Source organism: Pristiophorus japonicus, chromosome 5, assembly GCF_044704955.1.
Source record: "Pristiophorus japonicus isolate sPriJap1 chromosome 5, sPriJap1.hap1, whole genome shotgun sequence".
NCBI lineage: Eukaryota > Metazoa > Chordata > Chondrichthyes > Pristiophoridae > Pristiophorus > Pristiophorus japonicus.
Genome location: NC_091981.1, coordinates 283,072,080 through 283,087,638, shown reverse-complemented (window position 1 = coordinate 283,087,638; position 15,559 = coordinate 283,072,080). Strand labels below are relative to the sequence as shown.

The following is a 15,559-nucleotide window of genomic DNA, read 5'->3' as shown; positions in this document are numbered from 1 at the left end:
AGTATTATGTCTTTAATGCATTTATGAATGACTCCACGAGGCAATGTGTTGTATTCAAACTGGAGTGACCTTGGTCCTTTATTCCAAACTCCAGAGTGCTGCACATGCATGGTGTGCAGCCTTTTATACTGGGCCCTGCCACCAGGGCAGGAAATCCCTGGTCTCCACCAGTTGCACCCTCTAGTGGTGCCAGCATGTATATACACAGTGTAAACCTTATTGATAGGTATACAAGTCTCCATCAGGTAAACAAGTCTCCATCTTATGCAACCACAGAGTGACTACACAGAGAGTACATCCATAGTCTGCATATACAACGCGCAGTATTCTGCTTTTGTGTAAGTAGATATTAGGACTGGTGGCTAAAAGATTGGTCAAAGAAGTAGGTCATTATCATCAAAACTATCGGGCAAAGAGAGCGAGAGAAGGTAAGAGAAATACATTAATGCTGTTTGGCCGCCCCCTACAGTCTCTTTGAGGAACGCATTTTGCCATTTTTACCCATGTTTGTGTTTTTGGTTCAGGGCAATTCTCTGATTCCTGGCGGAAGAATTCACCACTGCGACATGTCCGGTGTAAAGAGCTTTACTGTCTGGTTAGACAAGCCAAGGTGCCTGAAGAAAATGAAGATTTCCATTGCCTTGACTGATCTCGAGTTTGCGTCTATTATTAAACCGACCAGACTCCACTGCTATTGGCCTGGATCCAGGGCTCCAATTTGTTTAATCTACGATGTCTGGGAGCAATGCTTGACCTCTGCCTGTCCCTCTGATGTAGTAAAGCTCCTTTCAAAGGTTAAAAGGATGAGTAATTCTTGGTATCTGACCAAAATTAGGCCGTTATAAATGTCAGAAAGGTGTCGGCCCTTCCTATCATGCAGTGCCTTTGTCACTCTGCTCTCTTGGACTATGACCAGTCTCTGGGACTCGTCCGGAATCCAAATGACTCATCCCAATGGGCCATGTTCTTATTGGCTAAAAAACTGCAACTATATTGTTACATCATCACATTCTGTACATCTTAATCTTGGATAACACTGACCTCACTCCATATATAGCTTTGTGTGTGAGATTGAGACTGAGACTAGGGGCCTACAATTTGATGAAGGCCTCCGCCCGCGTAAGTGACGTCCAAAGTGCCACCGATGGCCACCGAGGTACCAGATGGTACTTTGGGTGGGCTTTCCATCGCCGGGATCCCTTGAAGGTCGGCGGGCAGCAAATGGACGACGTACGCCGCCAATCTGAGCAGCAGCGGGTGGGAGCTCTCATTCTCGGCGGCAGAGGCGCTTGCCGCCCAAGTGCCGCAGAGGATGGAGTCGGGCCCACAGAGGGTTGAAGAGCTGAAAAGCAAAAGCATAAAAATCTGAAGACCTTCAGGGGGCACCATCCAAGTAAGTCCCTGTAAAGAAAAAAATTACAAAAAGTTCACTAACCTTTTTTTCACCATCTTCTTACCTACCGTCGGGGACAGACCAGCCTCCAGCCAGGTGTCAGCCGTGGTTCAGTGGGCAGCACTCTGGCCTTGGAGTCAGTATGGTTGTGGATTCAAGTCCCACTCCAGAGACTTCATAATCGTATCACACACTCCCCGCGCAGTGCTGAGGGAGTGCTGCACTGTCTGGAGGTGCCATCCTTTAGATGAGACGTTAAAGCGAGGCACCGTCTGCCCTCTCAGGTGAACTTATTTCGAAGAAGGGCAGTGAAGTTCTCCCCGGTATCCTAGCCAATATTTATCGCTCACCCAACATCCAAGTATAGATGATCTGGTCATTATCTCATTGCTATTGGTGTGGGAGCTTGCTGTGGATAAATTGGCTGCCGCGTTTCCCACATTACAACAGTTTGAAAGTACAGGTACAGGTCGGCGGGGGCCCAAGGCGGAGGTCCAGTTTCCGGAATAGTTTCCGGATTCCGGAGAACCTCGCCACGGATCGTCCCTAGTGTCCGGATTCCAGAACAGCACGAATTCCGGAACTCCGGATTTTTGACACTGTACCTGTACTTCGTTTGTCGTGAAGCGTTTAGGACATCCCAAGGCTGTGACAGGCGCTGTATAAATACAAGTCCTTTCTTGTTAATGCGATTGGTGTCTTCAGAAGAGGAATGGAGGCGGGCAGGCGAGGTGAATATAAATTAAATCGTTCAAGGTGAAGGGTCAAGGGTTCAGAGGTGAGAGGTCTCAGAGAACTTGGAAAAAAAACACCAAAAAAAAGTCAAATGTGTGAGACCAGTATTACATTTATTTCTCTCGTGTATGTGAAGTGCTTATAGATTACAGTCTATTAACTAGTGCAGCATAAAGGAACAGTGACACAGAGGGTTGCGCTGGGGATCATGGGCTCACAGACCGTTACCTACAGTCATTCTTCACAAATCCACGATACCTCAGGTGTGTATATGTAACGGAAACTTCACGATCGAAAAGAATAAATTAAACTTCGGACAATAATTAATTCCTTGTGTGCCGCGAATACTTGCATGGAGAAAAAGTTCACGGTCCAAATAATTAGGGAACAATTGTTTGCTAACTCCATTAGTCTTTTAATCGCTGACTCCATTACTGTGGTTCAAGTCCATATATCTTCAAGTAGCCTTCTCAGCAATTGGGTGAACGTGTGTGTGTGTGTGTGGTTTCCCCACCCCCCACCCCCCCCCGCCCCGCTGTAATAAATAGCCCTGAAAATCTACAGAGGGGTGGGGGTGAAGGAGGGGGTCGAAGTGGCCCTGGGTCTCCTGTCGGAAAATGGCCACAACCTGGTAGCGCAGTTTCCAGGATTTTCCGACATCAGAATTTCTTTTCCTCAATGCAGCGAGTTATGATCTGGATCGCACTACCTGAAAGGGCAGTGGAAGCAGATTCAATAATATCTTTCAATAGGGAATTAGATAAATACTGCGAAAGGATTTTTTCCCCCTACAGCGCTACTGGGGAAAGGGGTGGGGGGGGCGGGAAAGGACTAATTGGAAAGCTCATTGCCGGCAAAGGCACAATGGGCCGAATGGCCAGCTTCTGTGCCGTGTGATGGATGATTGTCTAGTACGTTGGCGAAACCTCCCTACAAAGCAATTGTTGTCGGGGGCGAGGGGGGATTATGGTGAGAATCCCTACACAAGGACGTCCTGCTTGCCTGGCTCATTGGGACCCAGCCTGGAGGTCTGTATGCTGGAAAAGATGAGGCAGGCTTCAAGCAAGTGAAAGTGAGGCCCCACTGGTAGCGGTAGGTAAGAGTTAATGTACAGATCCGTCACACTCCAATTAAATGGTTGAACGGGCGGGAGGGGCTGAACGGCCTAACTTCTCTCCCTCTGTTCAGGTCAGGGATGTTGCCAGGAACCCTCATCCTCCCCTACCGCCTGCAGAAAGGAAGATTTTTTTAAGTATATATATATATATTTTTTAAAGTCGGCCTCCTTACATACCTGTCGGCCATTGGGGTTTCCCACAACCTCCCCCAGACTTCGACTGTGTCCACTAAAACAAGTAGGCCGGAGCCTGGAAGCGGAGCCTGGGTAAGCCCAGTGGCTGGTAGGTGCCAGTGAGAGGTGGAAAGCGGCATTGGGGGGCCCTCCTGGCGACCCCGCCATCCTCCAGCGGGGGTCAGTGCCACCAGAAACACAGGCCCAGGACTTTGAGGCCTATCGGTTAGTAGCGGGATATTCACGATCAAATCGAGTCCTTTTCACACACCACAGGACTGGGGGAGGCGGGGGGTGGGGTAGGAGTGGAATTGATCAAACTCGGCGATGGAACAGTTCAATGGGATAATTGCTCGTTCCTGTGATCAGGAACTTCCTTTTCTTTCTTAATGCATCTCACGAATGGACAATTTGATGAGCTGTTTACAGGGAAAGCTTTTCTCTGTCATTTTTCTTCTCTCTCTCTCTCTCTCTCTCTCTCTCTGGGCAGGCCTACTATTCCGCCTTCTCCTTCTCGGCCTCCAATGCCAGCCTGCGCTCGTTCTCCTTGATCAGCTGGACTCCGCAGTAGGTCACGGACAGGATGCTCACCAGGCTCAAGGGAAATCCTGAAATTACAGTATTTAAAAATAAACAACGATCGCAATCTCAAAAGAGCCTCGAGCTGGGTTCAACCAAAAAATAACAAGCACGTTACTGAAAGCCTTCAGCTGTAAGTGGTGCCAGTCTCGGTGGTCTGTGCACAATCCCGCTATTACTGGACCGCAGTCCTGGAGAGGGACGGTTTAACTGGCATCGCTCGCAGCTGAAGGCTTTCAGTCACATGCTTCTCGTGTCAGTCTAGATTGTGATTGCTGGCAGGCTATTTAACCATGGAGGGCATCACAGCCACGTCACCCAACATCCGTGCACATGCAGGGCTCACTGATCAACAGGAAAGGGAAGCTGAGCAACGAGCTGGTCTGTGATTAAAGAACCAAAGGCTGCACACCCATATAGGCCACATGTTCGTTCACTGCGTCTGACCAACGCACCTCGCTTCCAGACACGCCCTGCCTCACAGCCCAGACATGCCACATCTCGCGGCCCCAGACACGCCCCATCTCGCGGCCCCAGACACGCCCCGTATCGCGGCCCCAGACACGCCCCGTCTCACATCCCAGACACGCCCCATCTCGCGGCCCCAGACACGCCCCGTCTCGCGGCCCCAGACACGCCCCGTCTCACATCCCAGACACGCCCCATCTCGCGGCCCCAGACTCGCCCCGTCTCGCGGCCCAGACAGCTACAAAGAACTACAAAAATGGCTGAGTGCCAATGTTTCCTTCACACTGCGCGCGCGCGAACGCTCCAACGCGCACGCGCAGCGTTGCCAGCAGGAAAAAAACTAATTTAAATGGTACCCGCCCCCTCCCACTTAATCGGCGCGAGTGTAGGCTCCGCCCCCTTGGGCGCCGCGCCAACAGACAAGGAGCTGCAAAGCGCTCCAGAATCGCGTGTTTTTTTTCCGGTGCCGTTTTAGGCGCGAAAAACGGGCGCCCAGCTCGGAGGGGCGCCTGTTTTTTATTGTGTGGAAACTTGGGCCCATAGAAACTTGAATACTTGAAGGGGAAAAATGTGCAGGGCTATGGGAAAAGGACATCTCTTTCAAAGAGCCGGCCAGGAGATCTCTGCCGTAATCGCGAGCATCTTCAAAAAAGTGGACAAGTCCGACTGTGGCAACTAGAGAGGAATCTCCCTGTTATCAGCCACTGGGAAAGTCATTGCAAGAATACTCCTCAATCGTCTTCTCCCTGTGGCTGAAGAGCTCCTCCCAGAGTCGCAATGCGGATTCCGTCCACTAAGGGGTACAACGGACATGACCTTCACCGCGCGACAACTACAAAAGAAATGCAAGGAACAGCAGCAACCCTTGTACATGGCCTTCTTTGACCTCACAAAAGGTCATTGACACTGTCAACCGCAAGGGTCTATGGAGAATCCTCCTCCATTTTGGTTGTCCCCAAAAGTTTGTCACCATCCTCCGCTTTCTCCACGATGACATGCAAGTCATGATCCTGACCAACAGATCCACCACAGACCCAATCCATGTCCAGACCGGGGTCAAGCAGGGCTGCATCTTCGTACCAATGCTCTTCTCGATCTTCCTTGCTGCAATGCTTCATCTCACTCTCAACAAGCTCCCCGCTGGAGTGGAACTAAACTATAGAACCAATGGGAACCTGTTCAACCTTCGCCAGCTCCAGGCATGATCTAAGGTCGTCCCATCCTCGGTCATCAATCTACAGTACGCGGACGATGCTTGCGTCTGCGCACACTCAAAACTCCAAGTCATCGTCAACACCTTTACCGAGGCGTACAAAAGCACGGGCCTTACACTAAACATCCGTAAGACAATGGTCCTCCACCGACCTGACCCCGCCACACAGTACTGCCCCTCGATCATCAAAATCCACGGCGCAGCCTTGGACAACCTCGGGAGCCTACTATCGCAAGGGCAGACATCGATGACGAGGTCCAATACCGCCTCCAGTGTGCCAGCGCAGCCTTCGGTCACCTGGGGAAGAGAGTGTTTGAAGACCAGGACATCAAATCTGGCACCAAGCTTATGGTCTACAGGGCAGTAGTGATACCTGCCCTCCTATATGGCTCAGAGACATGGACTATATACAGCAGACACCTCAAGTCGCTGGGGAAATACCACCAATGCTGACTCCGCAAGATCCTGCAAATCCACTGCGAGGATAGAACCACCAACGTCAGTGTTCTCGCTCAGGCCAACATCCCCAGCATTGAAGCACTGACCACGCTCGACCAGTTCCGTTGGGCAGGCCATATCGTCTGCATGCCTGACACGAGACTCCCAAAGCAAGCGCTCTACTCGGAACTCCTACACGGCAAGCGAGCCCCAGGTGGTCAGAGGAAACGTTTCAAGGACACCCTCAAAGCCTCCTTGATAAAATGCAACACCCCACTGACACCTGGGAGTCCCTGGCCAAAGACCACCCTAAGTGGAGGAAGAGCATCCGGGAAGATGCTGAGCACCTCAAGTTCCATCGCCGAGAACAAACAGAAAGCAAGTGCAGACAGCGGAAGGAGCGTGCGTCAACCCAGACTCCCCACCCACCCTTTCCTTCAACCACAGTCTGCCCCACCTGTGACAGAGACTGTAATTCCCATATTGGACTGTTCAGTCACCTGAGAACTCACTTTTAGAGTGGAAGCAAGTCTTCCTCGATTCCGAGGGACTGCCTATGATGATGCTGATGACAGGCACGATGGGCCAAATGGCCTCTTTCTGTGTGCTGCATCATACCAAGAATTCTTCTCCCATCAGTGCTGGGCAGATGACTGGATCTGGTTAAAGCCAAAATGCAAGTTGCTGTTTGTAAAGTGTTTGCATGCATGAAAGAGAATCACATTAAGAATAATTAAGCCAAATGTTTTGTGGAAGGCTTGATGCAAATTCACTCCCGAGTCAACTTAACGTGAGTCCACCACCTCTCGGGGATAATTTCCAAGTCAGATTTGCTCAGAATAATTCTCCCCCTTGAATTCTCTCATCTAAATTGGTTTAAATTTGGAATCAGCCCGAGTCAACAGCTGTGGAGTAAATAAAAGACAAGACAACAGGGAAATAATGAGGTAATTCATCTGTAAAGGCCTACAAGTGGGATATTTTGGGATACAGTATTAGAATAATTTGGGACATGGCATACGGTAAGTGTAGAATGTCTGGGAGATTTTGGACCTGTGCCTTCCAAAGCTCGCCACCACTGTGGGTTTTCCTCATCTCGTGTCTGGGTCTGCTGTAGACTAATTGATAGATTGATTGCCGTGATTAGTCAACACCTCCATTATCGTTGTATCGTGCGATTACCAGGAGGGTAGAAGGTGAACCCGATGCAGCTTGGTCTTTATCATCCAGCTATTGCTCCGATCTTTGGATATATTTTCCTTATCTACACTGTTATTCTATTTGTGCCACAAGTAACCTCATAGAAACTGTTATGTATGCAACCTGTATCGCACCACCACCAGAGGATCTACCTGTTGGACTCCCAAGGGATCCCAGCATCCCTTGGGAGCACTCTATATAAGTCAGCCTCCAACGCTGTACCAACACTCTGGAGTTAGAATAAAGGAGCTAAGGTCACTCTTACTTATTGCATACAGTGCTCAGTTTCATCCTTTATTATGAGCATAATAGAAACGATATGGTAGAGTTAGATGAAAGCGATTCACAGACACTACAGAGTCAGAAGCAGAAGTAGGAGTAGCGTGCAGCGGCTCGGCCCAGAAATCGGCGTGGTCCCGGCCTGTAAGGCCATCAGCAGCCCAGGGCTATTAGAGGGCGGGGGCATACCACTATAGAGAGCAGCGCATGCTGCTGTAGGAGGGCGATGGCTGATTGCAGTGCAGATAGGTACAGCAGGAGCGGCGAGAGATTGTAGAGGGATGTGATCGGGGCCCAGGAGAGGCGTGAGTTCGGAGCCCAGCAGAGGCGAGGGCCCAGGGGCAGCACGGGCCAGCCCACACTGCGATATGTGTGCGCACTGAGTCCGTGCAGCAGAGCTGGTCTCCTGTCATCTTGGTTAATCTTTGCCACTGGACCAAGACCTAGCTCTGTCAAGCCCGTGTGGTGGCTGGTGTGCAACGGCCACCACACGTTAAAAAAGTCCACGCACAGGCATCTTCCACCCTTCAACATGTAGTTTGGGATCTGGAATATTAGGTCCTTCATTGAAACACCTGTGAACTCATCCCTTTTCGGCGTGGAAGCAAGTCATCCTCGCTTCAAGGGACTGCCTATGATGATGAGAGTCAGAAGATTGTCCCATTCCAGAGATTTGAGCACATAGACCAACACTCCAGTGCAGTGCTGAGGCAGTGTTGCACTGTCGAAAGTGCCGTCTTTCGGATGAGACGTTAAACCGATGCCCCGTCTGCCTCTTCATGTGGTCGTAAAAGATCCAATGGTATTATTTCGAAGAAGAGCAGGGGAGTTATCTCAGATGTCCCAGACATTATTTATCCCTCACCCAACGTCACAAAAAGCATTTTATCTGGTCATTATCACATGGTTGATTGTGAGATCCCGCTGTGCACAAATTGGCTGCCGCGTTTCCTAGATTACAACAGTGAATACGCTCCAAAAACACGTCCCAAGAACGTGAAAGGCGCTATATAAATACGAGTTCTTTCTTTCTATGATATATAAAACATCCTTCGGCACTCCGGCTGATTTCTCTCCTCCCTGCTGTTTGTATGAGGCAGCCTTCTGGAGATGCTCTGGGAATGAAAGTCAAGCACCTGCTCTCAGTGGCATCAGAACCATCTGCTGGATCTGCTCCAGATTTATTTCAGGACCAGCTCCTCCCTTAACATCTGCTGCATCTTGTACCTCAATCTCCAGCCGTAGTCTCCAGTGCTCTCTCCATGTAGCTGTGATCCCTCCCTGTGGTACCATCTCCCAGTTGTCGCACAAGTAACAGGGCTAGGATTTTACTTTGGAAGCCATCCACCCTGCGATTGACTTTGGGAGGGTCAGTCAAGACAACTGACCTCAGAGAGAGGCAAGAGAATTGGGTGTGGAGGAGCGGAGGGCTGGGTTACACCTCCGTGAAGCATACAGAAAGAAAGAACTCGAACATCTTACCAGCCAGTGCCGAGCACAGTCACTGATGTTCTCCAGTCAGCTGTGGCTCAGTGGGTTGCACACTCGCCTCTAAGTCAGAAGGTTATGGGATCAAGTCCCACTCCAGAAGAAAGAAAGACTTGGATTTATATAGCGCCTTCCATGACCACTGGATGGCTCAAAGCACTTTACAGCCAATGAAGTACTTTTGTAATGTTGTAAGGTGGGAAACGCGGCAGCCACTATGCACACGGCAAGCTTCCACAAACAGCAATGTGATAATGACCAGATAATCTGCTTTTGTTGTGTTGACCGAGGGATAAATCATCATCATAAGCAGTCCCTCGAATCGAGGATGACTTGCTTCCACGTCCAGAAGTTCATAGGTGTTTCAATGAAGGACCTGATATTCCAGATCCCGAACTAAATCCTGAAGGGTGGAAGATGCCTGTGCGAGGATTTTTTTCACGTGTGGTGGCCATTGCACCCCAACCACCACACGGGCTTGACAGAGCTAGGTCTTGGTCCAGTGGCAAGGATTAACCAAGATGACTGGAGGGATAAATATTGGCCAGGTCACTGGGGATAACTCCCCTGCTTTGCTTCGAAATAATGCCGTGGGATCTTTTACTTAGAAACACAGGAGTAGGCCATTTGGCCCTTCGACCCTGCACCACCATTCAATATGATCATGACTGATCATGCAACTTCAATACCTCATTCCTGCTTTCTCTCCATACCCCTTGATCCCTTTAGCCGTAAGGGCCACATCTAACGAACTGGCCTCAACAACTTTCTGTGGTAGAGAATTCCACAGGTTCACAATTCTCTGAGTGAAGAAATTTCTCATCTCCACTTGAGAGAGCAGACGGCGCCTCGGCTTAACATCTCATCCGAAAGACGGCAACTCCAACAGCGCAGCGCTCCCTCAGCACTGCACTGGAGCGTCAGCCTAAATTTTTGTGCTCAAGTTCCTGGAGTGGGACTTGAACCCACAACCTTCTGACTCAGAGGCGAGCGTGCTACCCACTGAGCCATGGCTGACACTGAAGGAATTGATAGAGTAGATAAAGATAAAGTTCCTCTAGTGAGGGGGGGGGGGGGGTTCAGAACAAGGGGGCACAGTGAATGTACCCTCTAAGCTGCACAAATGCACGGCTGCACAGTAATCTGCAAGGTCCCGTACAGGCCGCTCACAAGCTTTCACATTGGAAATATCCCGCATGCGCAGAAATTTGAACTTGAACCCACAATCTTCTGACTCAGAGGCGAGGGTGCTACCCACTGAGCCACAGCTGATACTACGATGTGATCCATCCACCCTCTTCCCCCCCCCCCCCATCCAAGTTCATGTTAGACTATGTGCAGGTTCATGCCCCAGGACCAGCCAGTTGGTGGTCACAGACGGCTGTTCCTCATCCAGAGATAACACGGAGACTCCAGCATTGCCTTGCAGGCAGGGCCACACCTTTCTGTTGCTACCTTGGGAAGGGGTTGAGATGTGGCGTTGCTCAGGTAATGGGTGATCGAAGAAAAGGAGCTGGCATTTGGAGTTGGCTTTGTGCGGTGTACAGCACTCAGCCATGGTCCTGGGTGACTCTAGTTGGCCAAGCCATGGCTCCATAGAGTTGGGAAAGCATGAGTAGGGTGGAGGGGGGATAGCCTGTTGAAGGAGGCCCCCACAACGTTGACACGGGAACAAGGAGCGAGTAATGGCAAGAAAGGGCAGCAGCATATTCAGGGATATGATTAGTGCAAATATGTGTGATCACTGGGATCACGAAATTATGGAATACAATTGAGTGAAGGGACAATGATCTCTGGCTCTGGATTTTGATTAATAGAACACAAAAATATTTTACAGGGGATACATATTCATAAATCTTTGAAAGTGGCAGTGCAAATTGATAACAACAACAACTTTTATTTATAGAGCGCCTTTAACGTAGTAAACCGTCCCAAGGTGCTCCACAGGAGAATTACAAGACAAAACAAATAAATTTGACATCGAGCTACATAAGAAAAAATTGCGGCAGATGACCAGAAGCTTGATCAACGAGGTAGGTTTTCAGGTGGTTAAGAAAGCGGGTGGGATACCTAGCTTTGTAAATAGGGGCACTGAATACAAAAACAAGAAAGTCACGCTGAACCTTCTCTGGTTAGGCCTCAGGTGGAGATGGTGTACAATTCTGGGTACCACACTTTAGGAAGGATGTCACGGCCCTGGAGAGGATACAAGGAGGTTTATCAGGATGGTACTAGGGAGTTCTGTTACATGGAGAGATTGGAGAAGCTGGGATTGTTTTCCTTAGAGCAGAGAAGGTTAAGGAAAGACCTAATATAGGTATTCAAAACTATTGGGGGGGGGGGGGTGTTGATGGAGCAAGTAGGGAGAAGTGGTTTATTCTGGCAAGTGGCTCAGTAAATGTTTAAAAGACAAATGGACATGTACTTGAAGAGGACTAATTTTGTCCTCTATTGTTCCTAGCTTTTCACCATTTCAAAAATAATCGGATCTATCCCTTTCTGGTCCAAAATGGATGACCTCACAGTTATGTGTGTTGAAATCCATCTGACATAGAATTGTCCACTCACCTAATATATCAATGTCTTTTTGTAATTTTATGCTACCCTTATTTTACCACCACTAGCTAAGCCACCAATCTTTATGGTCTTCGGCATACCTGAATATATGACTCTCTGTTGCGTTATCTAAGTTATTAATAAATATAATGAATAGTTGAGGCCACAGCACAGATCTTGGTGGGACACCACTAGTCACTTCCTTCCAATTTGTGTACAGGCCCATTATCCCTACTCTCTGTCTTTTACCGCCCAACCAATCTCCTAACCAGGTCAATCATTTGCCTCCAATTCCAGAAGGATTATGGATATTGCTCTGCTGATATTATACGCACAGTCATTTGTCCTTCAATAACGAAGAAGCTGGTCAGAATATCATCTCGTTTGTTGCAGTCATCACACCATAAAAAAAGGTAAGTGATTTCGCTATTTTTACGTTTTCAACGTATTCACTGAGGCGTACGAAAGCATGGGCCTTATGCTAAGCATCCATAAGATAAAGGTTCTCCAACAGCCTGTCCTCACCGCTCAGCACTGCCCCCCCCAGTCATCAAGGTCCACAGCACGGCCCTGAACAATGTGGACCATTTCCTATACTTCGGGAGCTTCTTATCAACAAGAGCAGACATTGACGACGAGATTCAACACCGCCTCCAGTGCGCCAGTGCAGCCTTCGGCCGCCTGAGGAAAAGAGTGTTTGAAGACCAGGCCCTCAAATCTGCCACAAAGCTCATGGTCAACAGGGCTGTAGTAATACCCACCCTCCTGTATGGCTCAGAGACATGGACCATGTTCCGTAGACACCTCAAGTCGCTGGAGAAATACCACCAATGATGTCTCCGCAAGATCCTACAAATCCCCTGGGAAGACAGATGCACCAACGTTAGCGTCCTCGACCAGGCCAACATCTCCAGCATTGAAGCAGGGCTGGGCAGGCCACATTGTCCGCATGCCAGACACGAGACTCCCAAAGTAAGCGCTCTACTCGGACTCCTTCACGGCAAATGAGCCAAAGGTGGGCAGAGGAAACGTTACAAGGACACCCTCAAAGCCTCCCTAATAAAAGTGTAACATTCCCACTGACACCTGGGAGTCCCTGGCCAAAGACCGCCCTAAGTGGAGGAAGTGCATCCGGGAGAGCGCTGAGCACCTCGAGTCTTGAGTCTCATCACCGAGAGCGGGCGGCAAACCAGTCCCATCCACCCCTACCCTCAACAACTATCTGTCTCACCTGTGACAGGGACTGTGGTTCTCACATTGGCCGCCTAAGGACTCATTTTTAGAGTGGAACCAAGTGTTCCTTGATTCCGAGGGACTGCCTACGATGGTTTCGCTGTTAACAGACACAAAGCCAATGTGATGATCTGGACTGGTTTTGATGACTGACGAGACATATTTTTGCTGGGAGTGAACATCCGCAGATTGAATGGTGGAGCCTGGACACAATGGGTTGAGGAACTTGGTGTTTCAGACGAGACTTCCTCAGCTGCCATTTAAATTCAGCGTCAGCAATGAGGTGGGCCTCATAGCAGGAGGTGCCTCCATACAGTCATCGCAGGCAGTCATTCGGAATCGAGGAAGACTTGCTTCCACTCCAAAAGTGAGTTCTCAGGTGACTGTACAGTACAATACGGGAATTACAGTCTCTGTCACAGGTGGGACAGACAGTCAGTCATTGGAGGAAAGGGTGGGTGGGGAGTCTGGTTTGTCACACACTCCTTCCGCTGCCTGCGCTTGGTTTCTGCATGCTCTCGGCGACGAGACTCGAGGTGCTCAGCGCCCTCCCGGATGCACTTCCTTCACTTAGGGCGGTCTTGGGCCAGGGACTCCCAGGTGTCAGTGGGGATGTTGCACTTTATCAAGGAGGCTTTGAGGGTGTCCTTGAAACATTTCCTCTGCCCAGTTGGGGCTCGTCTGCAGTGCAGGAGTTCCGAGTAGAGCGCTTGCTTTGGGAATCTTCACACAGTAAACGCCGCTTGTCTAACGGAATGCACTCAGATTGTGAGGATTGGCTGTCACCCACTTGGAGTTTGAACAGTGGCGTAACCCTCCTCTATGGCCCCGGCAGTTATTTCCTCGATGTCTTGCTGTCCTGGTCTGTTGATTCGTGTATGCAGCTCTGCTCTTTCATCTTTTCACATCACTCATTTGGTGTCCTCTACAGTTCTGGGAACCTTGCGCCTGTGAATTTTCTTGGCAACCACGATCATTGATTAATATCCAGCCAATGGGAAGCTATTGGCAACGTGGTCAATCATGCCCTGCGTTACGTCGGATAGAATTCCAAACAAAGCCATTTACGCTGTGCCAATTAACCATTTTAAACTTAAGAATTGCTAGACAAAGAAAGGCCAAGGTCCATCTAATTTGCCTTCTATTATACTGGTATTCTTGCGATACAACGATAATGGGTGTTGTTGACTAATCATAGCAATCAACCTCAATCACATAGTCTACAACAGACCCACTGGATACTACCTGGTTAGAATGCAATTGAGGACAGTAAGGAACAAGGACAGAGACCAATCAAAGCCTGTGTAGGACATGAAGTTGCTGGGTCCATGGAAATGTCATGTCACAGATGTAAGGTTAGACAGGTATTTCGGGCAATGCTCAATTTACCTTTGTGGGGGAGGGAAGTGAGTGATAGATTTAGCAGAACCCTACACCAGGAGATTAAGTGGTTTGGGAGTGCAGACTGCACACAGTCTGTAGAAGGAAGAGGCTCATGGGCAAAATACTTCCCCATTCTGTACCATCTCACCAACATCTGCTTTGGCGCCAAGCAACACACTTTTTTTTTTAATACTGTGTAACCAAGAAATGCAGCTCCATCCAACCGAAATGTCGTTTTAATTGTCTGACCTGTGCCACCACCTGTGGCATTCACTTTATTAACACAAGTGGCTCCATTTTACCCACCAAGGTGGAACAGTTAAATTATCTGAACTGATCTCCACACAGACAGACTGACCTGCCGCTGACAATAAGGTAAATCTGCTACACCAGAACACGGAACGTGATGGCTGTGGTAACTCCTAGCCTCCCTCTAGTGGTTCAATACCCAGCAATGAGAAGAAAAAGTTGTGTGTCTTTCAGAGAGCGAGAGAGCGAGACAAAGAGAGCGAGAGTAGAAAGAGAGAGAGCGCGAGAGAAAGAGAGCGAGCGAAAGAGCTAGAGTGAGAGTGAGAAAGAACGAGAGCGAGCGCGCAAGAAAGAGAGAAAGAGAGAAAGAGAAATGAGAGCGGGAGAAAAAAAAGTTAAGGAGAGGACTATCAACCAAGTGTTGAGCTCCTGATCACCAGCAGAGACTGCTCTATGAAACATGCATTTGGAAGTTGGGTGAAGACACACAGGCTGTGTTATGCGCCCCCACCCCCCACTTCATTGTGCCAGCCTCATGCGAATATCGGCCACTTGGGTGAAGCGCTGCGATGGCGGCTTGTGCCTGTAGAACGGTACCGCGGTAATTGGAGTCAATGCCAAGTGGACAGCACCACCAGATGGCGAGACACGATCTACCACCTCACGAGTTCCCAATCTCACCGCGGTGCTCTGGAGAGACAGAGAATGGAGGTCTTTGGCCTGGAATGGATTGTCGGATGGGGAGTCTTCAACGTGCCACCTTTGTTTGCCTCCTGGCATCCAGACACTTGGCAGATGCCTGGGGAGCAGACCATCCACGGTACCATAGACGTTTACCTCACAGGAGGTGGCCATTCGGCCCATCATGTCGGCACCAGCTCTTTGCCACAGCAACCCAATAGGACAATCCACTGCCTTATAGAACCATAGGGGTTTACAGCACGGAACCCAACCCACCTGATACAGGAGGCGAGGCGTGTCCATGAGCAAATGAGTATTAAAGAGCTGGCTAGGCCCAAATAACTTAAATGAAATGCTGTTAATTCCCCATGAT

At 49.4% G+C, this 15,559-nt stretch overlaps 1 protein-coding gene across 1 annotated transcript in view; it reads right to left on the bottom strand.

Annotated features, from left to right (window-relative positions):
• Window positions 1-2,222: 2,222 nt before the first annotated feature.
• LOC139264021 (protein-cysteine N-palmitoyltransferase HHAT-like protein) overlaps window positions 2,223-15,559 on the bottom strand; it is a 69,629-nt gene continuing 56,292 nt past the window's right edge. The window contains exon 12 of the mRNA XM_070880124.1: window positions 2,223-4,027. Within this exon, the coding sequence (XP_070736225.1) occupies window positions 3,915-4,027 (113 nt within the window). The 3' untranslated portion in view covers window positions 2,223-3,914. The remainder of the gene's footprint in view (window positions 4,028-15,559) is intronic.